The sequence below is a fragment of the Hirsutella rhossiliensis genome (assembly GCF_020360975.1).
Source record: "Hirsutella rhossiliensis strain HR02 chromosome Unknown scaffold00004, whole genome shotgun sequence".
Classification (NCBI taxonomy): domain Eukaryota; kingdom Fungi; phylum Ascomycota; class Sordariomycetes; order Hypocreales; family Ophiocordycipitaceae; genus Hirsutella; species Hirsutella rhossiliensis.
This window is the reverse complement of record NW_025408670.1, coordinates 6533284-6555892: the sequence shown is the minus strand read 5'-3', so window position 1 is coordinate 6555892 and position 22609 is coordinate 6533284. Positions and strand designations below refer to the sequence as shown.

Genomic DNA, 22609 nt, shown 5'->3' with positions numbered 1-22609 from the left:
AGGGTATCACCCTGCAAGACGAGAGCACTCGGGCGTATGTCATGTCATTTACATCATGGCAAAGGGATTTGGCAAGAATTGAAGGCTACGTATTTGTCTGATCTAACCCTTCTCCCGGACCAGCAGTTGGACCCTCTCCAGCCCCCGATGCGCTCGCAGATGGCCGCTCTCGAAAAGACCTCGAAGCTACAATGGAGACCGTCTTGGAATATCGAGCGTTCAACCTTCCGTCTCAGCAATGCTGACCCTAACTGCACCCGACTTCGATGCACATAGTTGATTCCCTCAGCGCTTGGAAGGTCTGACGCGGGTGCGGTAGGAGGGTGGCTCCGTGTAGGACGGGGCTTCGGCCGAGGATGCCTCGCTAGACGACGGCTCGTATGGCGCCGTCGCCGGCCCGGCCGGGGGGCCTGTACTGCTCATGGGACTTTGTGCGGGGGGCTTTCTCGTGGTGAGCAGCGTCGTGCCCGGGGAGACTCCTGCGTCGGAAGAGGTCGAGCCGCTGCCTGTGGCGGCGTCGACGGACTCGCTGAAACTCGTGGCGGTGGAAGAGCCCCGGACATCAGAGGGCATCGGGGACGGCACCGGGATGGAAAACTCGTAGCCGCCCGGCGTGTCGGTCCTGGGCTTAGACATGGATGGCGTGGAACCGGCGCCCGAGGACGAGGGAGCATGATGCCCGGGCCACGCCGTGGTCCCTTCGCTGGCCTGTGACGATGCCGGAGATCCTGCCACGCTTGAGGATGCCGAGATGGAGCCCGTTGCGCCGGCGGACGAGACGGCGGTGAGAATGGCTTCGCCGTGGGTTGATGAAGAGCCATATCGGGGCGCGGGCCGTGTGTGAGTGCCGGTACAAATCGAGGTCGAGCAGTTGGCCCTCTCGTAGGTATTGTGTCCCCAAAGAGGCCCGCGGGACGTGCCGGAAAGCTGGTCATCGACCGGAGCACCCAAAGCGGACGACGCCGACAAGGAGGCACGGGGAGTCGATTCCGGCACGGGGACGAGCCGGGTCACCTCTCCCAGGACCGTTGTCGTCGTCGTAGCGCCGTGCTCCGAGGACTTCCGCCCGTAAGGAAGAGTTTCGATGGGCGGCGGCGGCCGAGACCCAGGCGGGCCTCGGACAGACGACGACGCCGACGCCGACGACGTGGCCGTGAAAGGGGGCACGCCGCAGTAGGACACGAGCACAGCGCAGTCGAGCTCGGTCGGGAAGCAAGACGAAGGCCGTGCCGCGGCGACGGTTGCCACGGTGGCCGTGACGGTGACGGTGACGATGCAGGACGTTGCTGCGACGCCGGCTACGGCCATCGAGACGCTGTACGGCCCCTTTGCTTAGCAACGACCATTACTCACTTGCTTCCTCTCATGGGATGTCTTGCGGCAGAAGAATGGGGAAGCGTACCCGAAGGCTGCCAGGGCCAGGGGATTCGTTGGCTTGACCATGGCGATGGGGGCCGTTTATCAGCGCGGACGGGAGGTGCTTGGAGAGATTCAGCGAGGCTGGTGCGTTGGAGGGTAGGAGGAGTCGAGCCTGTTGTCGTGAAGATGGCATTGAATCGGACATGGCTCTCTCTCGCGGCTTCTCATGCCCATTTATACAAATCGAGAGATGGGCTTGCCGTGACCGCACTGCTCATAAACCTCCTGGCTTCTATCACACAAGCATGACCGCGTCGGCACTCCCAGTCTGAATCATCCTCCTCCGCGAGGCTGTTGTACAGACCCGATCCCGTCTGGTGCGTCCATCGGTCCGAATGGCCTCCCTCCCCGACGGGAGCTACCGAGACCTTTTCCCCTTTCGCCGCAGCCAGGTTCGATGTCCTCCCGAGGATATCGAAACCGCAGCTGCGGGATGAGCTAAAGAAGAAAGTCTTGAGAAGAGCCGAAACCGAATGCAGAAGGACTCATGTGGTGTGACAACTAGACTGGGGGGCCACCGAGAGCGAGCGAGACATGGTCCGTTGTCCACCAGCCCGTCGTGGGAGAACACACCGTCGGGGATCTCACTTCTTTCCAAGAAACAAGTTGTTGTGCCTTGAACCCCCCATTTCAGGGACGATGCAGAAGCTTGATCTCGCGTGGCCGCCCCGTGGCACAGGTGTGACTTGAAGATGCTCTTGTCTGTCGTGGCCGGGGAATGGCATGGGCGGTTGAGGACAGGATATGCATGAGCAGCAGCACCGTGCCTTGCGCGGCTGCGTGCAGGAGCCCCCCCCCCCCCTTATTTGTCGGACACGAGCATCGAGCTCGGAGATGTGGCTGAGGGATACACACAGACAGCCGAGGGGGCCAGTTGCCGCAGACGGTCTCACCTGGTACGGGAGAACACTCGTGGCGGGAGGCTGCACACCGTCTTGCTCTTTGTTTCTTTGCGAGAGGACACAGAGCTGTGTGAGATGGAGCAAATTGCACTGCGCCATGCCGTGCCCGTGGCGAGGCCTCCCCTTCTCGACAAGTCTCGGGTTGATGCTTTAGAAGAATCGTACGAGAGACGCTCAGGAGAAGTGAGCAGCCGCAGCTCTAAAGCGTTCGTTTAGTAATACCCGAGTCAAGCAGATGAAGATGCCCATCTCGACCGTGGGAACAGGGTATGCCCAGGCACCATGGAATAGAGCTGGTGCGACTTGGGACGAGGTCGCTTGACATTGATTCAAGACACCGGATTCAAGCTTCTCGTCGTTGCGCCGAACCCACACCGCCATTATACGCCGATGAGGGCAGAAACGGAGGCACAAAGCATTGCTGGGACGTTTCATGGGCTATTCCAGCGGCACGCAAGACTGAGACAAAGGCGTCACGGCGGCTCAGTCGTTGTCCAGAGGCTGCAATGTCCCGTGGTGTCTGGCTACTTCTCTCTTCTCAAGACACCATCAGTGTCGGAGGTTGACATCAACTGACTCAACTCTTCCAGACGTCCAGCAAGCGGAGGAGGCCATGACCAGCCCATGCTCCTCCATTACATGGATGCCTTCAACACCTTGAATGCCTCGTCACGGCCGCCCTGGAACCGCGTCTCGGCCGTCTTCCAGTTGATGACCTTCCATATGTTGTCGACGTAAGCAGCCTTACCGTTGAGGTACTAGACACGGAGATCGGGTAAGCAAACAATCATCATGGTCACAGCACGATCCCCCCTTTCTCACCTGCAGATAGTAGGCGTGCTCCCACATGTCGACGCCCAGGATAGGCACCTCCCCGCCAACGACCGGGTCCTGGTCCTTGGTCGTCACGATGCGCAGCAGGGCCGGCCCGTCCCGCACCAGCCACCCCCACCCGCTGCCCTGCAGGGCCAGGAGGGCCTTTGCAAAGGCACCCTTGAACTCGTCGAGGCCGCCCCACGTCTTGGTGATGGCGGCCACGAGGCTAGGCGCCGCGCGGAGCGGGTCGGCGGCTTCGGGGGAGCTCGCGGGCGCCAGGTTCTCCCAGAAGAGGCAGTGGTTGATGTGCCCGCCGCCGTGGAAGCGGATGACGCCCTGCAGCGCAATCTGGCCGGCGATGTCGCGCGATGCGACGGCGGCGGCGTGCGACGAGAGGGCGCGGTTGAGGTTGTCGACGTAGGCTTGGTGATGCTTGCTGTGATGCAGCTCCATGATCTGGGCCGAGATGCTGGGCTCGAGAGCCTGTTTGGCAAAGGGGAGACATGTCGCATGAGCTTGCTAGTCTTGTGTCAAGGAAGCGGGAGCAGGGCATTCAAGGGCATACGTCGTAGGCGTAGGGCAACGCCGGGAGGCTGTACGTGGAGGCAGACATGGCGGGCAGTCTGGCTCCGCTGGTCGTTGGGTGAGGACGGAACGGGTGTCGAACTCTCTCTATGGTGTTGCTTTATCCAGTCTTTGAGAAAGGACAAATGAGTCGCGGGAGAGGAATGAGAGCTGGAGAGGTTCAGTTTTGCATGGATGGAACAGAGGCAAAACGACAGAAAGCGAACTGAACAGGGCTGTGGCCGTGGCTCTCCCTTTTTTCTGGAGCATTTCCCCTCAAACCTGCTCATCAGGGTCTCATGGCTGGACTGCGAACAGATACACCCCATGCGACCGTTTGATTGGTCCGTCGGCCGATCCAAGCTCAGGTCCACGGCTGGGCTGGGTCGGCGGGCACCTTTATGGCCTCCCTCGTCGTCATGCGAGGCCGTTTCCTCTCGATTTCATTTCCGGTTCGGCTGGTGTTCCTCGGCGTTGATGGCATGCACCGGGCCGTCCAGCGTATATGAGCCCTGCCTGCCCCGTCTCGCCTGGTCCCATTGACATTGCCGAGGCAGAGCACCGACTCCATCACCATCACTCCATCACCCTCACTCTCATCATCGTCCACCAGTCCCCTCTGAATCCCACCATGTGCGGTCCAGAAACCTCAGATAGGCCCCGCGGCGGTGCGCTGGCCGCCCTCATGTCTCCCTCGGTTGCCGGCGTGGATCCGGCCGTCTCGATTCGCGGCGACCTGACCTTTCACACCCCCGGCCGGCCCGGCAGCACCGAGGCAACCCACGCCCGACTGACGCCAGAAGCCGCGCGCGAAATGAGCGCGTTGGGCGATCTTCACGTTGTTATCCAGTATGTCTGACTGTCTCGCTCTGCATGTTCTCGCACGACCAACTGATGGAGACACGTGCTAACGCCCTCTAAAGTACCAGCGGAGATCTGACGAGGTCCGCCGAGGACTGCGGCCTCTTCCGCAGCTTCGATCTGCCGGGTTTCGAATCGCTACGTACGGCAGACCACGTCGAACTCTCACTCGACGAGCCGCTGTCGCTCGAGGTCGGGAATGGCATCATTGGCAGACGGGTCTCTCTATGCTCTCGCCGACCCTGCGGGCAGGAAGTCATCGTGGCCGAAGGCATTGTCGGGTTCAACTTTGCCGAGTCATCGCAACCTCAGCTGTGAGGGCGACGGGTGAAGAACTTTGCATTAGGGCTGCGGAGGAAGCAATGCTGGACAGGGCCCGTCGACATGAAGTAACGAGATACCCTAGATGGGCGACGATGAGGCCCACGGAAGCATGATTCCGTGTACAATAAGATGATTCATAGCTTTCAAAGGCCCATGTGTCTGATACATACCAGACATGCATGTGCATTGGGCTCCGCTTTAAGCCTCGAGTCTGATTCAGGAGCCCCCGATCTGGATGGCGTCATCCTGTCTGCTTCGGATGTCTAAGCCATGGCATCAACACGAGTGGGTCTTGGACATTGATGCGACAACACGATGCTGCGAAGTGGTCTGGCGATGGTGGGTCGGGCCTGTTGAAGATGCGTGAGAACAAGGTTTGGGAGGAGGAGGAGTAAGAGGAGAGGCTCGGATGGATCCTTATCCATCCATTATGTAATCAAGACCCGCCCATCCCCCTCTTATGTAAACATTTGAACCCCGGTTCATCCTCCCAGCCACTCGACAACTTCATCCGTCCAGCCACCGCCCAGGCCAAGCCATGTGAAGCAACAGCGAACTGGGCCGCCTTGTGGCACGCCCTCTCAGACTTCTCAAATCATCTCGTCCGCCTTGCATCGCCCTCCCGAACTGCCTACTCCAGATGTGGCGGTAGCATCGCTCCATTCCTTTCCCGCCTCTCCCTTCCGACTCGCAGACCGAGTCGACAATGCCCTTTGTCGCCAACACTCCAGAGTCCCTCCTCGGCCGTTCCGACTCTAGAGACCCCGGCTCGACCTGTCGAGGCATCACCTCCAACGGTCGGCCCTGTCGGCGACCAATCGCCCGCTTCCCTTCAGGCTCTCTTGCCCCGCCTGCCCGGCCCGTGAAGCCAGATCTCGGCGATGAGAATCTCTACTGTTGGCAGCACAAAGAGCAGGCAAGCCGCTCAGCGCAGTCTAGCCCGGGGCCGAGGCGAAATGTCCAGCCCATCCTGGAACAGCGGTCCAGCTTAGACACGCTGGCCGACAGGCTGGGCCTGATGGACTTGCCGCAAAAGCCCAAGGAGAAGCGCAACGGGCACACAAAGGCCAACAATGGCAATGCGCACGCGGCCAAACCGACCAAGCCCAAGCCAAAGCAAAGCGTCTCTTTTTGCTTCTGCTTCACTATGCCCGTCGACGACGCCAACGAGCCCACCCCACCGAGACCACGGCCCAAACCGAGGCCCCTCCAGCAGCACGCACCATCCGTCGCTGTTCCAAGCGCCGGGAAACACCATAAACAGCAGCGCATTCCCGTACCGACTGCCTCGCACAGCAAGAATTCGCATGCTTCCAAAGCATCCAATACTTCACAGACTGCTCAGTTCAAGAACCTCATTCCAGATGCTCTTGACGCGGCCACCGCTTCGACACTCATGGCCGAGCTGTGTCGTCCACTCGCAGAGGCCGAAGAGGCGGGCTACATCTACATGTTCTGGCTTACTCCGGTGTCCAAGCAAGACGCAACTGCCCCCATCGCTGCCGCACGCTCTCTCCTCGCACCCCAATCGCCCCGCGGCGGCGGGCACGCCCGACGAGCGAGTGATGTGGTCTCCCGCTTCGCCGACTCGGGCGAGGCCGGCGCCCGGGGCACGATGCTACTCAAGATAGGGCGAGCTGCAAACGTCCAGCGTCGCATGAACCAGTGGCAGCGGCAGTGCGGCCACGACATTGAGATGCTGCGGTACTATCCTTACATCCCCGGGGCGAGCGACACGTCCGCAACGGGCCAGTCGCCCCGCATGACGCCGCACTGCCGGCGGGTAGAGCGCTTGGTCCACGTCGAGCTGTCCGGCCTGGGGCTCCGGGCCAGCTTGGGGACGTGCGAGGCGTGCGGGCGCGACCACCGCGAATGGTTCCAAGTCGAGGCGTCGAGAGAAGCAGTCCGAAAGGTGGACGAAGTGATTCGGAAATGGGTCGAGTGGGATGAGACGACGGCGTGGAAGACTCGACATTGACAAGAGGCATGTCTGCCATGATTAAGAAGAGCGGGCGGGCGATTCAGAGCATTTAACTGGCGCTGGTTTACATCTTTCCAACATATGAATCAAGGAGCATAAGCACGGGACCTCAAAGGCGCGCTGGACTGTCATGTACAGTACTTGATTCCTCGCGTTTTGGATATTGACTCGAGCAGCATTTTGCAAGCACGGCATTGGCGCCATTTCTCTTCATTTCCCTGTCTCTCGGCCATATCAAACATTCTTTCCTTCTCACTGCCGAGTCATCATGGTCGCTGCCCTCTACAACACCGTAGCTTACTTGCTCAACCTACAACTCTTGAAAGTCCGGGGGACAAAGCACGAGCTTAGGATGCCCACTATCGTCACTCGTGATGCCTGCCAACCTCAGAATACTGCAAGATGGTAGGTCATGAACAGGATGATTTTCCTCTGCAGTATCTGGACCAGAGAGCATCATGACCCAGTACAAGACGAACAAAGGATGTCTTACTCGCTGTACATGATTCGAATACAGCTTCTACATGTGCAGCAGATGCACTAGTTGAAGTCCCTTGCCTTGTTATTAGATATAGCACTTCGTGGCTTGATCACAAGACAGAGTGCGGCTTGCCCATGCAGGGCGAGCAACGTGACCAAATCCGCCGACCCCCTAAGCTCTGACAATGTTCTAGACTCTTGACTAGGGTCACCACGAGTAGAATCAATTTTACGGGGAACAAGGAGGTAGAATTATTGGTCATTTGCATTTGATTGGTATCGTGAGTGGAAATAAAAACAACTTCAACACATTGAGCTCCCGTCCAAACTCCGCAAAGCATACTCCTGCGAGCGTCGTCCGTAACATCACTAGCTTTAGCGTATCGTTCCATGCATGCAGTAGCTTCATGGAGCCCTGTCAAAGTACATACGAGCGGCGGAGCCAAATGCCAGCCGTGGGGGGATCTCCCTGGGGCCGTCAACGCCAGGAGCCACTGTCCATACACACTCAACTGACTCTAGGCGGCGCCTTCTCGTCGTTCTCGTGGATCTCAGACAGTCTGGGCTCAGCCTGGCGCTTGGCCTCGACGTCGCCGTGCTCGACACGATTGATGAGCTTGGTGACGACGCGCGTCTTCCACGCCGGAGTACCCATGTATTTGAAGCCGTTGGGATCCTCAAACATGGCCTCCGTCTCCTCGAGCGTCTTGCCGGCCGTCTCGGGGAAGGCGAAGAAGACGTGGAAGAAGGCCGCGGCGTTGAAGACGCCAAAAACGATATATGTCCTCCACTTGATGTTGGCCAGGGCGACGGGGACAAAGAGGCCGAGGGCCGTGTTGAAGGCCCAGTTGCCCGAAGTGGCGAGGGCCACGCCCTTGCCGCGAAGGCGCAGGGGGAACAGCTCAGGGGGGTAGATCCAAGACACGGGACCCCACGTCGGAGCAAATGAAGCGACAAAGAGGTAGGTGCAGGCAATGAGACCTGTGGCGGGGGCGCCCGTCACCCTCATAGACTGAGCGCGGACATTGTCGACGCCGCCAGGGACTTCCTCACCGTAGACAGCGAGGATGCCAGCATTGGCAAACATCCAGGTCGCCATGAGCACGGAACCGACCAGGAGGGTGCCTCGGCGGCCCCAGCGGTCGACGAAGAGCAGGGCGGGGATGGTCATGACGACGTTGATGATGTACTGGATAGATGAGGCCAGGAGACCAGCGTTGCCTCTGTAGCCAGCCATGCTGAACACGTTGGTGACGTAGTACACTGAGGCAGAAGTTAGCAGGAGCAAAAAGATGGCAATTAACTTGAAAAGAGAGGGAAAGTGCAAAAAGGGGCTTACTCATGACGTTCATGCCCGTCAACTGGGACCAGATCTGGGTGAAGAGGCCAATGACGGTGCGGTTAATCATCTGAGGCTTGAAGAGGTCGAGGTAGGTCACGTCGGAGTGGCGACGCTCAAACTCGCACATGTCCTTGATGTCCTGAAGCTCGTAGGCGACGAATGCATGGTCGGGATCACCCTTGCCGTGGACGAGAGCCAGGACGGCACGGCACTCCTCCCAGCGGTCCTTGCGGGCCAGCCAGCGGGGGGACTCGGGGAGGAGCATCATCATGAAGAAGAGGAAGACGGCGGGGATCATCTGGAGGCCCCAGGGGACGCGCCAAGAAGCGACGCTGTAGCTGGTGGGCTGCTGGTCGCCGATGAAGGAGCAGCCGTAGGAGATGTAGTACATGATGAGGATGCCCCAGGTAATGGCCCATTGCTGCATGCCGATGAAGCGGCCCCGCTTGGACGGAGGGGAGATTTCGGCAATGTAGACGGGGACCTGAGCGGATTCAATGCCGACGCAGAAGCCGTTGATGACACGGCCGACGGCGAGCATGGGGATGTTTTGGGAGGCGCAGATGATGGCCGACCCGATCACCCTGGGTTGGTCGGTGAGCGAGGTTGGAGACGGCGCATGGACGGGTGTGGGCTTACCAGATGACGCAGCCGGTCATGATGGACGCCTTTCGGCCGGCGCGGTCAGAGAGGGGACCCGAACACAAGGCACCGAGCCAGGAGCCGGCGGCCATGGAGGCGGTGATGCCGCCTTGGACGAGTTCGCGCGGCCCGCTGCAGGCGTTGTTGTTGAAGGGCGGTCCATCGGGGCCCTGGTTGAAGTAGCACTTGTAGGCTTGCTCGCCGAGCTGGGCCGACAAGGACGAGATGTCGAAGCCAAAGAGGCCGCCGCCGACGACGGCGACGGCGGCAATGACGTAGATGTTGCCAATCGCCATGGCGAATGGCTCCTCGGCTTGCAAGCTACAGCAGGTCGGGCTGGTGGCAAGAGGCTCCGATGGTGATCAAGGAAGCCCAGAGTGCTGGCAAACCATGACAGACGTGCACGCGGCGCGGGCGTCACTCGTGGGCAACGGGCTTTTATACGAGGACGGGGCAGCTGCATCAGTGCAAGGAGCCACGGCGGCTGCATGGTGGAACGCCACCAAGACTGCAGTCCAGAAGGCACCCCTGGCAGATGCGGATGAGCTTGGTTGGGGGCCCGGCGGCATCCCCAGATAGTCTATTCTTCTCCTCCCCGAGGCCCCGCCCGCCATGAGGAGAGCAGGGCCTGTGGGCTGTGAGAAAAGGGTGTGTGGTGGCTGCGTCTGGGTGGGGGAGGGGGAAGCTTCCCCTTTTTCCTTTTGTTTTCTCACTCCGACGGACCGACTTTGGCGTGCGATGGCGGCGCGAGAGATGGAAGTGAAGCAGATGGGAGATGAGGCGGTGTTGTGCCTGTACAGTAAGAGAGCGTCTTGGCAACGTGTCTGCGACATTGAGGCTGCACAGCTCGACATACAGTGCACGTGCTAAGAAGGCCTGGCCGTCCAACAAATGAACGACGCCAGCCGGTTGCATGTGCGATCAAGGACGTGAAGAGATGCAACGTCCGAGGCAGCGCAGCCAGTCAGAACCCGCGGTTGGCTCGCTCGCTCACTCTCGCCGGGGGCGGGGGCGGACATGTTGCCCTCAAGAAACCTCAAGAATGGGCTAGGACGGCTAGCGGCGAGGGGGGCGCCAAAGTGCATCGTGGCGGTTTGTGCGGCCCGCTCGTTTCAGCGAGGGGAACGCGGATGGCGGAGGGGGGATGAAAAGAAAAACGGACAATGGAAGAAGCAGGGAAAAAAGAGGCCGAGGATTAGGCCGCTGTAGGGATGGCAAGCGGGCGAATGAGGGCTCGAGGCGTCCTTGCCTTGCTTCGGTCCTCGTTCGGCGACATGCTGCCGAGCGGGCAGGTGCAGCCAACGGACAGTCATCGCGGCTTGCTTACTGTACAGCGGGCCTATCAAATGGCGCGCAGATACCCGGGGTACCGGTGACATGCAAACACACCGCCAGAGGAACAGAGATATTAATTACATAAATACATACGGATACATCCTGTACAGTACATGCCGGCATTCACAGGGCAATGACAGGGGCCCAAGTTCCTCAGGCGAGCAGCGAGGCCAAGGTAGGTACTGTACGCACCTGCTTACGCAGAGACCGTGGGCAGGTTGGCAGTGGACGAGAAATACCCCATAGCACCATCTGCACTGTGTATATTCCCCCGATCTGCATCCGCGGGAGCAAATGCAATTTACTGCATGCGCAGTGACAGCCTATGGGGGAGGATGATGGATGGGTGGGCACGCTCGCGCGGGAGTGCTCGCGCGGGCGTCCTGGAAGCACCGTGTACTTACTGTAAGCCGCTTTGCTTGGTTGGCCATGCTCGAAACCGCACGACTTGGGAGCACAGTCTGACGAGTTGGTCGACGCGGACTGAAGTCATGACGCAAGAAAAAGGGTTGCTCCATCAAAAGTCACGGATACTCCGTCCGTACATCACCAGTCGTCGTGGTCGAAATGGGCCCGTGGCAGCAACAGACTCCACTTCCCCGGACCCCAGATGCCAAGCATGACGTCGGCCAGAGAGATCCCTGGACGAGGCCAACGTCTTCTCCATCCAATGCGCGCTTGGACCGGCCGCCTTGCCGGCTGCGCACCGCAGGTCACGAGGCCCGAGGATGAGTGGGGAAGCCAAAAGGCGGCGTCGAGCCTCGCCCCAGCGACAGCCGAAGCAGACTACAATATCGACCAGTGAGTAGTAGTCCAGTACAGAGTACGAAAGGGCACAGTAATTATTAGTGCGCGAGCAAGCGTGTCACTGTCTGGGGTGCTAAATAGTCGCCGCGTGGACATGGGAAGCACGACGGGCAGGGGAGGGAGGGGTCACACAGGGCGGCCCGTTGCTGGACGACTATCCGTACTACAATCTATATATGTACATGTACTGGACATTGACCTGGGTGAGCTTCTTCTGCAAGGGTCGGTCTCTGTCGATTGGTGAGGGGGGAACTGAAGAGGGGGAACTGGTGAGGGGAGCTGCCGAGAAGAACGACGAGGAAGCAAAGTCCACTTCACCACCTCATTTGCCTGTTAGCAACTTATCCATCAACACGCCGCCTGCCAACGTGGCATCGGCCAGCCGCTCATTGTCTGTCTGTCTAAGCCATGCTGTATGTAACTTATACTATGAATCACTACGGTTAGACCAGCGCCAAAAGACCAACCGCTTCCATCCCTTGCACCCCCTCGCGCCTCGCTGCCTCCGTCCACGCGACCTCCTGTCCTCTACTGTACTTCGTCTGGATCCATGAGCAAGAGGGTGCAGCCGGACTGCATCGCTAGCCTCCCAACCTCCCCCATCACGGGATCCGGTCTCGTGCTACAGGCGACGCAAGCAAAGCCGGCAACAAAAGACACTGTCCAACCGCTTGCATGTGCCCATGTCCGGTACAGCTCGCCCTGCCAATATGAATGCATACTGTACTGTACAGCCCCTGACCCTGCTCCCAAGTCGTCTCTGTACGACAGCAAAAACGAAGCGGGGGCCAAGACGCCGAACCACTGGGCACAAATTCATATTCAGCTACTGTTTGGCGCATGGGTTGGCGAGTCCCTGCCGTGGCTTTGCTTACCGTCAGCCGCCTGCTGTTTCAGCGTCGACAACGACGACGGGCCTTGTTCAAGCCGCTACTGTACTGCTGCACACCAAACATTCGTACGTGGGTCGATTCGCATGGCGTATTAGCTGATGTGTTGATGTGTCCCAGTCCCCAAGCCCAGGCTCGTGCCTTACACGGAGCACATGGCCCGGGCTGAAAGAAGGCGTATGCTTGTTGGACCGAGCACTGCACGGTTCTGCTCATGGCGTAAGAACTTTCTCGGATCCGTCTTGTATCTCTCCGCTGTCCCTACCATGCGACAAGGGTCGCGGAGGAACAGGGTCCACTGAACGTGACGCTTCGTGTTGGCTGCGTGGCCTTGCCGGCCCCGCAACCCTTTCACCTTCACCTCGGGACCGTTCGCCCTCGTCCGTTTACCCTCGTCGGCCGATTCGTCGCCATAGCGAGTGATTCATGAACCAGGCCACCGTCTGGCTTCGTCCTCACTGCTTCACTCCTTTCTTGCCTGCACCGTACTTGTAAAGGTTTCAAGGGTTTACACCGCTCGTTCATAGAGCAAGTGGAGGCATATCACTTCGTGTGCTCATCTACCTTTTCATCTCACCCAAACTGGCCTTATTTTGGAGCCTTTACGCAAACTCGTCGCTTAATCTGTCTTTCTGCATCTGTCTGAGCCTGCGCTCGCACATGTCGCAGCCGCTTACCATGCCGTCCACAACATCATCCATCAGCGAAAACTGTTGTCGAATCGCTTAAACGTGTACCCAATGAACGGCAAGCTCATCTCTAGCGACTCCGCCGGTTGCTGCGATTGGTCGTGCAGGGCCATCTGCGCCGCTTGAGTATTCAGCAGGCTCGCCTTTTCGGTCTGATCAATTTCGTCAGTTGGGAAGTAGGACGTGTCAATGCTTGAAGTCAGGCGCGGCTCGAACGGGGCCCTGATCTGACGCAGGCCGTCGAACTGAACTCCTCGGAAAAAGGGATGCGCTTTGAGCTCCTCGGCGCCGCCGCGGCCAAGTCGGTCTTCGGGGTTGCAAATCAAACTACAAATTGATCAGCGTCGACTCCACGGCCAAGAAACAAGCTTGTTTCTTACCTCCGGATCACACTGTCCGCTTCGCGGCTCAGCTGGATGTCGTCAGGAAACTGTAAATATTCCCGCCAATTCGCAATCATCTGATACGTGTCTTGCCGGTTCTCGGCACAGAACGGAGCCCATCCCACCAAGCATTCGAATGCAATGGCCCCGAGAGACCACCAATCACAGCTAAACGAGTACCCTTGACCAACAAAGACCTCGGGCGCAATGTAGTCTTGGGTCCCGACTGGGGAATACGCGACTCTCCTCCGCGAGCGACGCCATTCGTTGACCTGCGATCGATTGCTTATTGTGAGGTTGATTTGGTCCAGTGTAACGGAATTGCGATCTCTGGGTTTATCCGCATTGGTTGAAACCATTAGCTGCTGGTAGTAGCTGTTATCGTGTAGTTGATGGAAGCCGGTGGAGAGTCCAAAGTCGGTCAGCTTGATGTGACCGCCATGGTCCAGCAGAATATTGTCAGGCTTGAGGTCCCTAAGCCGCGTTAGTGACAAACGTAGCGTCGGCTGTACTTGAGAAATGTCCATACCGGTGGATGAAACCGAGTTGGTGGACTGCTTCGATAGCCAAGATACACTCGGCCATATAAAACCGGGTAACGTCTTCAGAGAAAACTTCATATTTTATCAGCATCGTCATCAAATCCCCACCAGGTAGGAACTCCATCAGCATGTAGAGAAAATGCGCATCTTGAAAGGTGGTGAAGAGCTTGACGACCCAGGGGCTCTCCGCCTCGGCCAGAATATCGCGTTCAGCCCGCACGTGTGCAAGCTGCTCCCTATAGACCATCTCCGTTTTGATTAGAGATTTCAGCGCATAGACCTGACCGCCGGCTTTCTTTTGCACCAGCTTGACCTCGCCAAAGCCCCCACGGCCAATGATCTTTATTGTCTGGTAATTTTCGGGCGTATCCTTGGTTCGCAGGAATCGTAGGTATTGCCCTTCTCTCTGACCGGCGCTGGACCACATTTGTGCCTGTCTCACTTGGCTGTCGTTTAGCTCGCTGAGCTTTTTCTGGAGCTCGGTTTGTCTGCGTTGGAAAATGTCGTTAGTTCAGAGTCGGACGTGGAGGATGACGCGTCACCTTTGGTTCCTTTCCCGAGCACGCTTTACGCTGTCCTTGAAAAAGTCCGAGGCCAGCTGTGAGCATTGCTTCTGGCTGTTGTTTGCCGCCGGGCCATGCTGGTCTGGGTTGCGATTCGGAGCTTGGGCGAACATTGCTTCGCAGGCTTCCCCAGCTGGGAGACAGGGGCCCTGTTGGAAAGTGCGTTATTCAACGCTTCTAATGTTGCCGAATCGCTCTTCACGGCCTCTTAATCATTGCTCGCCGCTCTGTCGGCATGATCAGGCAGAAATGGCAGCAAAGCAGCCTTTAGGCCTTGAGTGGATGATGGAGAACTAGGAATTGAGGCGGTGTCCCCGAAGGAGCAGAGTGGCGCAGAGAGGCCGAACGCTGGGAGTCAGGGGTCGTGGTTACACGCGCTGTTGATTGGTTGATTGTTTGGTTCGGTTGAGGTCGGAGACGCTCAGTGCAGTCAAGCCAAACTCGCCTCGGCTGACCACAGTCTCATCATTTTACTTTCTAGGCGCAACATCAACTTGAACGAGCCTTTGAAAACTACGATGGGTTTGAAACTGACTCAAGCATGTTGCATGCAACTGACTGGCTCCGTTCGATTGCTTGCCTCGGTCAGGATTTGTGCAATGGAGGCACTTCCCAGCTCAGTGGCGCCCTTCCTCTTGGGAGGCCCGTCTTGCAGAAAGTCATAAAACTTGACAATGCTACTGACGTCCGAGACAGTGGCTGCTCGATTGAATCTCAAAACAGGCAATAGCATTTAATTCTACCCATTTCCGTCTATCTAGCTCTCATGCTTCGCGACCCGCAATCAATGGACGTCCTGAGCCACTCTCTTCCCCGAGCAAAGCTTCTCGATTTTCCTTCCGGAGAGTGGCAGCTTACTCGATCCCAATCGAAGTCGACCGATGGGATGGTCAGTTGGGGGAAAGAACCTGCACGCACCGCCGGCCATAACCCTTCGGCGAATCACACAGCCTGCAAGTCACTCGCTTATGCCTGGCACATACCACTTGGCCTTTACCATCAGAATGGAACTTCTTGGGTTTTCCCTTCATCGGCGGCTTTTTGTCGACGACGTACGATTTGCGTCCGCGCTCGAGGGTCTCCAGGCACCGGTGACAGAGCGATTTGGGGCCCAAGAAATCACGGACCGCCACATGACTACAGAATTGAGCCGGCGCAGTCTGGACCGTCGATTCTATCTCATGGTTCTGTATCCGCGAGACGTGAGCCAAGTCAGCGAGGGCAAAGTGAAATAGGGGGGGCTGTATGCATGGCTCTTGTGCTCGGAACCAGAGGGATTACTTACCGAATTGTTTCGCTCAGCAATGTCATAGAGCTTGAAATGATTTAACGGGACGTGGTCCTCGGGGACCTGCAGCGTAATATCCGTGTACTCGTTCGTGAATCGGATTTTGATTTCTCTCTCGAAGGGGGGGGCGCCCAAATTGTCGAGAAAGGCTATATGTAAGACCCATGGATGAGCCGCAAGCATTGAATCGGAGACGGCAAGGAGCATCACTACTTACCGATGATGGTGCAAAAGTTGACGTGCCCCAAGACCTGCACCCATGCCCAATTGTCCAACTTGACCACGCACATCACATCTGTAGGCACGCGGCCGGCCCAAGCTTTCTTAATATGGGCTTCGAGGGCCTCGGCGGTCATAGAATGATCCACCTTGAGTTATGTGGTCAGCCTGAGAGGGGTTGTGCCAGATTTTCCTGGGCTTGGGTGACTCACGTTTGAAAGGAGGATATAGTAGATGCCGGTGATGGGCCCCGCAGGAAACTTCCAGTTCCCTAGGAGGGTCGGCGCAGCCGCGAGTTCCCTTGTCTGAGGCATATTGAAATGCTTGTCCTGACTAGAAGATAAAGAAGACTCGAGGCAGAAAGGCGCTAAGGGCTGTTGTCGCAGTGAGTAGAAGGATGTTGCGTGGGGACGAAAGGGTTGCTGAGGTGAACTTTATTTGAAAGGCGCATCGTCTGGTTATATAGTTGCTGAAGAGCTCGACAGCAGATCAATCGAGAGTCGTGGCCTCGTCGTTACTCTCTGTGACCGCCCGCCGAACGGGTTCGGCGCAAACCGGGCATCATCCACTTTGTGTTCTGAATCCCCAACAACAATGAGCACGAGCTTCAAAGACCACGGCCATGAACTCGATGAATAAATGGAATAACAAGTGCGCAGCCTTTGATATCACCCTTACAGATTGCTGTGAATCAGAACCGGTTCGCTCGACCTAACAACTGCACTGAAGCAGTGAGTTTGTGACAGCTTCAGACATGCGCCGGATCTGGCTGTAACAGACGGTGATTTGGAGACACGAAAATGTGTATTTAAACAGGACTCGTTGGGTTCGTGCCTCTTTGTCTCTGCGTTCCACAATGAATAGAAATATCCCCGCTCCACCTTTCGAACTTCGAAAAATGGTTGGCAAGGTGTGCATGCTTACTTACCTCAACGAGGATTGGGAAGATGATATATGGGAAATATGGATATTCTCTGGCATTTTCCCTTGCAGGGGTTTCTCCGCTGTTGCCGACGACGGCCAAGCCCCTGGCCAAGTTAATGTGTACATCAACAAAGACTCTTGTGCAGAGTTCGACGGCCACATGTATGACTGTACGGCTCTCGGACAAGTGGAGGACATCGACTATCCCCGGTTGAGGCAATATACCGAGTACATCAGGGTAGACGAGGACATGGATCCCGGCCAGCAGGTGAGTGAATCCTAGGTTGTCGGATGCTTGACGCCATACATATTCCCCGTGTGCGGCGCAGAAGATGCTCAACTCACGAGGAGAGACCAGGTTCATGTCTCGCGTTCGTGGATGTGGCGATTTGTGGAGGGCTTGGTGCAATTGGCCGTCATCCCGAAGCAGGCCCTAAAGACTTGCAAAATACATTTGCGCGAAGAGGCAAAGGAAAGGTGGAGATTGGTCCAGATGGTACTGGAGGCAAAAGCCAGGCATGAACGACTCATGCAACAGACCGATGAGGAGGTGAAAGACTATTGATGGCGGTGACAAAGTATTGAACGCGGCTGACGGGCGCTACACGCGAAGAGGACGATGATGGGATGGCTACTCAGCAACGGAGAAGGAGCGAGACAACAAGACCCGAGAGTCATAAGTGAGAGGGGCTTGAAGTAGAATCGAATATCGACTGAGAAAAGACGCAATCGACTTGTGTGTCCAATTTGAGCCTGAGAGGCCAACTATTATATCATCGAATGTATAAATTGTGAAAAGAACACAAAGGACATTAGGTTCCGATGCTACCCCGGTTGTCCTCAACGGGATCATTATCGTTGCGGACTATCCGACATTGTCATGTTGAACCCCATCGTCCTTGTAAATCATCAGACTCCTCGACCTCTCTTCCGCTCTCCGTATGCGCATGTCCTGCTCCCCAGGGAATAGCTTACTGCTCAGCGTACCGTCATCCGTTGCACTTGAAGCCAACGTTGCCATGTACGTTTTCGCAATGCCAGACGTTGAAGGGGCGGCCGGCCTTGGTGATGCGGATGTCCGAAACCTTCACGTCATCGCAACCGCCAGCGCTGGAGCTGCACTGGAGGTGGCCCGTTTCCTGGACCTCGTTGTTGACGGTGCCGCTAACCCGGCGCCAGGCGAAGTTGTTGAGCTTGAACTTGCTCGAGTTGCAGTCCTTGCCCGCGAGGCCCGAGTAGTTCTCGCACTGCCAGGCAAAGAAGGGCTGCTTGCGCAAGCCGTCGATGCGAATGTCCTCCATGAAAATGTTGGAGGCGTGGCCCAGACCGCCGCCGCCGCCGTTGGGGGGCACGCCGCGCGAGACGCCGCTCCAGGTCTTGAAGTATGAGACGTGGGCTGTGTTGCGGAGGGTGATGTTGCGAGCGTAGAAGTCGGTGATGTACTCGTGGCGGCCGTTGTACTGGCCCATTGAGCCGATGGCGACGCCCTGGCCGTTGACAAAGGTGCTGTCGTAGATGGCAATGTTGCTCGAGTTGCCCTTGAGAGCGATGGAGTCGTCGCCGTTGTCGACGAACCAGCGCCGGAAGGTGATGCGATCCGAGTAGATGGTGTCGCATCCATCCGTGTTGAGAGTGTTCCACTGGCTCTTGGACGTGCTGCTGACGTAGATGTCGTCGAGATCCACGTTCTGGGAGTGGGTGATGGCCATGGTCCACATCTGGCTCTGCACGAAGCGCAACCGCCGGATGGCCGAGTTGGTGAGCCGCCGGTAGTTGATGTTCATGGGCCGCCGCGGCAGGTTTCCCTGGCCCTTGGCCCAGTCGTACCAGACCTGCCCGTTGCCGTCTAGAGTCCCGACATTATATCCGTCCCAATGGACCTGGTCGCCGCCAAAGTACCACACGGTGCTCTGGTTCTGGAATCCGACGGGCATCGACACGGACCGCCAGTACTCAATATCCGGGCTCCAGAGCAGCCGGCCCAGCAGTACGATGCGGACGTCGTGGAGATCCAGCGTCGTCATGGCGGTGCGGATGTTGTACACGGGACCTGGTAGGTAAACGACGCTCCGGGTCCGGCATTTGCGGTTCAAGGCGTCCATCAGCGCCGGAGCGTCGTCGCCACCGTCGGTCCTCGGCCTCACGACGCACAGCCGGCGTCTCTGAGACTCGGCCTGCCGCTTCACGTCTTCATGGCTCGGGAGGCCGCGGCCCGTCGCCGAGGGCCCCGCGGGCACGACTTGACGCTTCTGGGGCCGAAGGACACGCCTCGGGACTGCGTCGGGAGACCCTGGACCCCCCGAGAGGGCGAGGACAGCCTGAAAGAACAGGATTATGGCAAAGACGCGCATTGTGTGGGGTTGGTAGAAACCCAAGAGGTTTCTCTTTTTCTGGATATTTTTCCTCTTTTTGCTCGCTGCTCTTTGAGCCGGAGCTGGGTAAAGGAATGGCTGAAGAAAGAGATTCTTCTCCTCCTCTCACTCACACACTCTCTCTTCTTCTTCGTCTCTCAGTCGCACTCTGACAGGAACGCACACACGCTCTCTTTTCCACCGGCAGAAGAGACTCCAGCAGCCGGAGTTTAATATGAATGCGGACAGGAGGGAGGGAAATTGGCTCCCGGGAGCCAAGAAACGCGGCGCCGGCGTTATGTCTCAGAGCCAAAATTAAAAGTAAGCTGCGTCTAGACCGTGGGAGGATCCAAAGCAGGAGAAGGGCTGGCAGCGTAGGCCCTTTAACATGTATTATAGAACCGGCCACAGATGGTCATTAGCCGTGGACAGGTGACTGACAGCCTACAAATCCAATCCCTCCTCTCGGAGACTCGGACCAGCAACGCTTGGATTCCAATGGACGAGCCCTACGGTCGTCAGATGACCGCAAGAACCATGTACACCAGACAGGCTGGCGAGCCAAGCCCCAAGCCGGCACCACCATCCATGAATACTGCAATGCGCGCTGCAATGGCGGAACACGACACAGTTCCGAGCCTTTCTTTTGTCGTGGCATCATGACTGGAACCCCATGACTGGAACCCCGCACAAAGTCGTAGGGAGCCAGGGGGGTCTCGTGTCCTGTTCCCCCTGTCGAAGGGAAAGGGAGCGAAGAAGGAGAGATAGGGAATAATGTTGACACTTCGGATGTGAGGCCCGGCCATGGATCGGAGGTGGGGCCGACCCTCCCGGCTTAGCTGCTCCGCATGGAGGAAGGGGGCGTCAGCCGGAAAGGAAGAAGGGCGCTGGTTGTGTTTGTTTTTTCCCCTGCTGATTGTCTCATTGCATTTCACTTCTCACTCCGTACCTCTCGAGTTTCGCACTCGAAGAATGGAGGCACTGGTCGCGCCAGCTCCCGCATGGGGTCGCATTCGCTGCGGCCCGGAGAAAAACAAGACCTTTAATATTTCTCGGTCTCCCGTCGAGTCGTGCTGCATTGTTTCCCATGCCAATACGAGGGTCGCTGCATCCGAGATAGATCATACTCATGACGAAAGAGGGGGAACAGCGCTTTTGTGCCTTTGAGAGCCTGAGAGATGCGCTTGCGGGCTGGAGAGACTGGAATACACAAGAGGATGCTGTGATGCCCTCGAAGCCGTGCGCCCGCAGCCCGTGGCTTCTGTACATGCTCACTCCTGCCCTCGTGTCGGCAAGTTTCTCCATACCTGTGCCTCACCCGCCATGAGCTCCCGTCACCTTGATAGGCCGGGCCAAGCAAGACCAGGTCTCGGCTCTGATGCTCTTGATGAGAAGGAGTCAACGAGGAGCTTTGTGGTTCAATGTTACCCTACGTACCCCCCTTGAAGGGAGAAGCTGCCACCCAAGGGACTGAACAGAGAGCTCTGTGACTTGCCGAGAACGGTGTCGTGCGGCTCCCAGGTGCAGGGAGACTAGTTGATGAAGATCGTCATTCGCCAAACTCACGCGGACCATAATCCCTGGCCCCTGCCGCAAAGTCTCCCCCTCTTGTTTGCCCCCGGCAGTTTCCGCCGAGGATGCTACTGCGTCTCGGGTGCAACGCAGGCTGCCGGGTCGTCGCCGGTGGTTGGATGTTGCGAAGGCAGCCAAGAGAATTACATACAATGCAATCTCGTGACGGCTAGGCAAGTCGTGAGTACTGTAGGGTCTGGGGCTTCTGTACCCTTTTCCAACGTGTCAAATTTCTGAATTCCTTGCTTCGAGAAGCCTTACTGAGACGTCCACGAAGATCTCAGGCCTCATCCTTTGGCAGAGTCTGCAGCTCCCGGGAGCGCATCCGTCTTTCGAGCTCTCAACTCGTGGTGGGCCCGGCTGAGGACAGAGAACCGCACGCGCATGCGTATACGGCAGTCATCCAGCATCTCATGGTGGTAGTACAATGGGCTCACAGTAATACTGTTGATACGTGCATTTCCGTGGCGCCTCGAGTCTTCTCCGCTGGAGCTCTTACTTGGCGCCCTCGCATGCTCACGGGTAATATTCAAAGCATCCATCCTGGCCGCAGAACGTGGCACCTGCAGAGACAAGCATTCCCATCCGCACCTGCAGCTTTGGGCAACCTCGGATTCAATGTGATCCTCGCGTCTTCCACCCTCACCAATCCCGTGGCCCCAGGCCACACCATTCCAGCAAAGACCTAGGCGTTCGTCCTGGGCACGTGCGCCCTGCAAGCCTCATTATGCCAGGACGTTAATGCAACAGCTCGGTTCCTCTTCACGCCACCATGCTAGTCCGCAGCACATGTAGCATTGCAAACCCCCATTCATTGGCCATCGTTGGCTCCGAGCTTGAAGAACAGGCAAGTTGCATACTGCTACCCCCCTCGATGCGTCTCTGGCAGTCTACCCGTGGGCGGATGGCGTTGTGTGTCAACAGTAGACTCGCACCCTCCTTACATGGTCATTGGCACGAGACTTGGTCATGTTATAGAAAGTTCAGATCGACTCATGGGAATGATTAGTCTAAGACAGCGCATTAAATTAAAGACAGAGTTACCGATTTAGCATTACGCTCCTCTAGACAAGCAACCTATCTTTTCTTAATTCTTTACTTATAATATAATAAATAGACTTAAAAATACCTATAGGTATTTATTTATAGGCTACTCTTAAGCAGTAGCTTAAGAGTATAGTAGAAGAAATACGGGCATAGAAAGGTAAATTTAGTAATATATATCTTAGTCTATCTATTAGGATAAGGGAGGGGCTTATATAGGTATAGTAACTATATATAGCTAGCTAAAAGAGGGTATTAAGATATTCCTATACCTAAGTTAGGCCTATATAATATCCTTAGGCTAGGGGAGTTATATTAGTTAAGCAGGCTTCCTTATATATAACTATTAAGTCTATTAGGTATAACTATAGCCTCTTATACTTACTCTCCTTAATATACCTTATTACTACCCTAGCTTCTAAATAGTAGGGTAATAGGTAGAGGAGCGTTTAATCTAATAAATATAAGGCTATTTTAATATTAAATTCAGCTACTTTATTATCTATTTAAGGAGGTTATTTAAAAATAAAGGAGGCTCTTAATTATATCCTATAAAAAAGGGAAGGTAAATATATTACGACCACGGTCTAGCGAACCGCGGGGACTAGTATATATTACGAGGATACGTAACGTAGGGAGCAAGGAATATTAGACGGACTAACGGGCTAATT

General features: G+C 56.9%; 7 protein-coding genes across 7 annotated transcripts; 2 read left to right on the top strand and 5 right to left on the bottom strand.

Annotated features, from left to right (window-relative positions):
* Positions 1 to 285: 285 nt before the first annotated feature.
* On the bottom strand, positions 286 to 1443 carry HRG_05111 (uncharacterized protein; the record flags this gene model as incomplete). Its single annotated transcript, XM_044863582.1, has 2 exons — positions 286 to 1315; positions 1403 to 1443. 2 exons carry the CDS (start codon positions 1441 to 1443, stop codon positions 286 to 288), a joined length of 1071 nt encoding a protein of 356 aa, XP_044722196.1.
* Positions 1444 to 2956: 1513 nt separating this feature from the next.
* HRG_05110 (iron/manganese superoxide dismutase, alpha-hairpin) lies at positions 2957 to 3750 on the bottom strand (the record flags this gene model as incomplete). Its single annotated transcript, XM_044863581.1, has 3 exons — positions 2957 to 3079; positions 3144 to 3620; positions 3703 to 3750. 3 exons carry the CDS (start codon positions 3748 to 3750, stop codon positions 2957 to 2959), a joined length of 648 nt encoding a protein of 215 aa, XP_044722195.1.
* Positions 3751 to 4206: 456 nt separating this feature from the next.
* On the top strand, positions 4207 to 4880 carry HRG_05109 (uncharacterized protein; the record flags this gene model as incomplete). The annotated part of the gene is made up of 2 exons (XM_044863580.1): positions 4207 to 4550; positions 4625 to 4880. The coding sequence occupies 2 exons, from the start codon at positions 4207 to 4209 to the stop codon at positions 4878 to 4880; spliced, it is 600 nt and encodes a 199-aa protein (XP_044722194.1).
* Positions 4881 to 5592: 712 nt separating this feature from the next.
* On the top strand, positions 5593 to 6864 carry HRG_05108 (uncharacterized protein; the record flags this gene model as incomplete). The annotated part of the gene is made up of 1 exon (XM_044863579.1): positions 5593 to 6864. One exon carries the CDS (start codon positions 5593 to 5595, stop codon positions 6862 to 6864), a length of 1272 nt encoding a protein of 423 aa, XP_044722193.1.
* Positions 6865 to 7855: 991 nt separating this feature from the next.
* On the bottom strand, positions 7856 to 9627 carry HRG_05107 (sugar transporter domain-containing protein; the record flags this gene model as incomplete). Its single annotated transcript, XM_044863578.1, has 3 exons — positions 7856 to 8610; positions 8687 to 9273; positions 9329 to 9627. The coding sequence occupies 3 exons, from the start codon at positions 9625 to 9627 to the stop codon at positions 7856 to 7858; spliced, it is 1641 nt and encodes a 546-aa protein (XP_044722192.1).
* A 3436-nt stretch (positions 9628 to 13063) lies between these two features.
* On the bottom strand, positions 13064 to 14653 carry HRG_05106 (kinase; the record flags this gene model as incomplete). The annotated part of the gene is made up of 5 exons (XM_044863577.1): positions 13064 to 13141; positions 13196 to 13379; positions 13433 to 13909; positions 13965 to 14465; positions 14520 to 14653. The coding sequence occupies 5 exons, from the start codon at positions 14651 to 14653 to the stop codon at positions 13064 to 13066; spliced, it is 1374 nt and encodes a 457-aa protein (XP_044722191.1).
* A 3307-nt stretch (positions 14654 to 17960) lies between these two features.
* Positions 17961 to 19322, bottom strand: HRG_05105 (glycosyl hydrolases family 28 domain-containing protein; the record flags this gene model as incomplete). Its single annotated transcript, XM_044863576.1, has 1 exon — positions 17961 to 19322. One exon carries the CDS (start codon positions 19320 to 19322, stop codon positions 17961 to 17963), a length of 1362 nt encoding a protein of 453 aa, XP_044722190.1.
* Positions 19323 to 22609: the final 3287 nt, after the last annotated feature.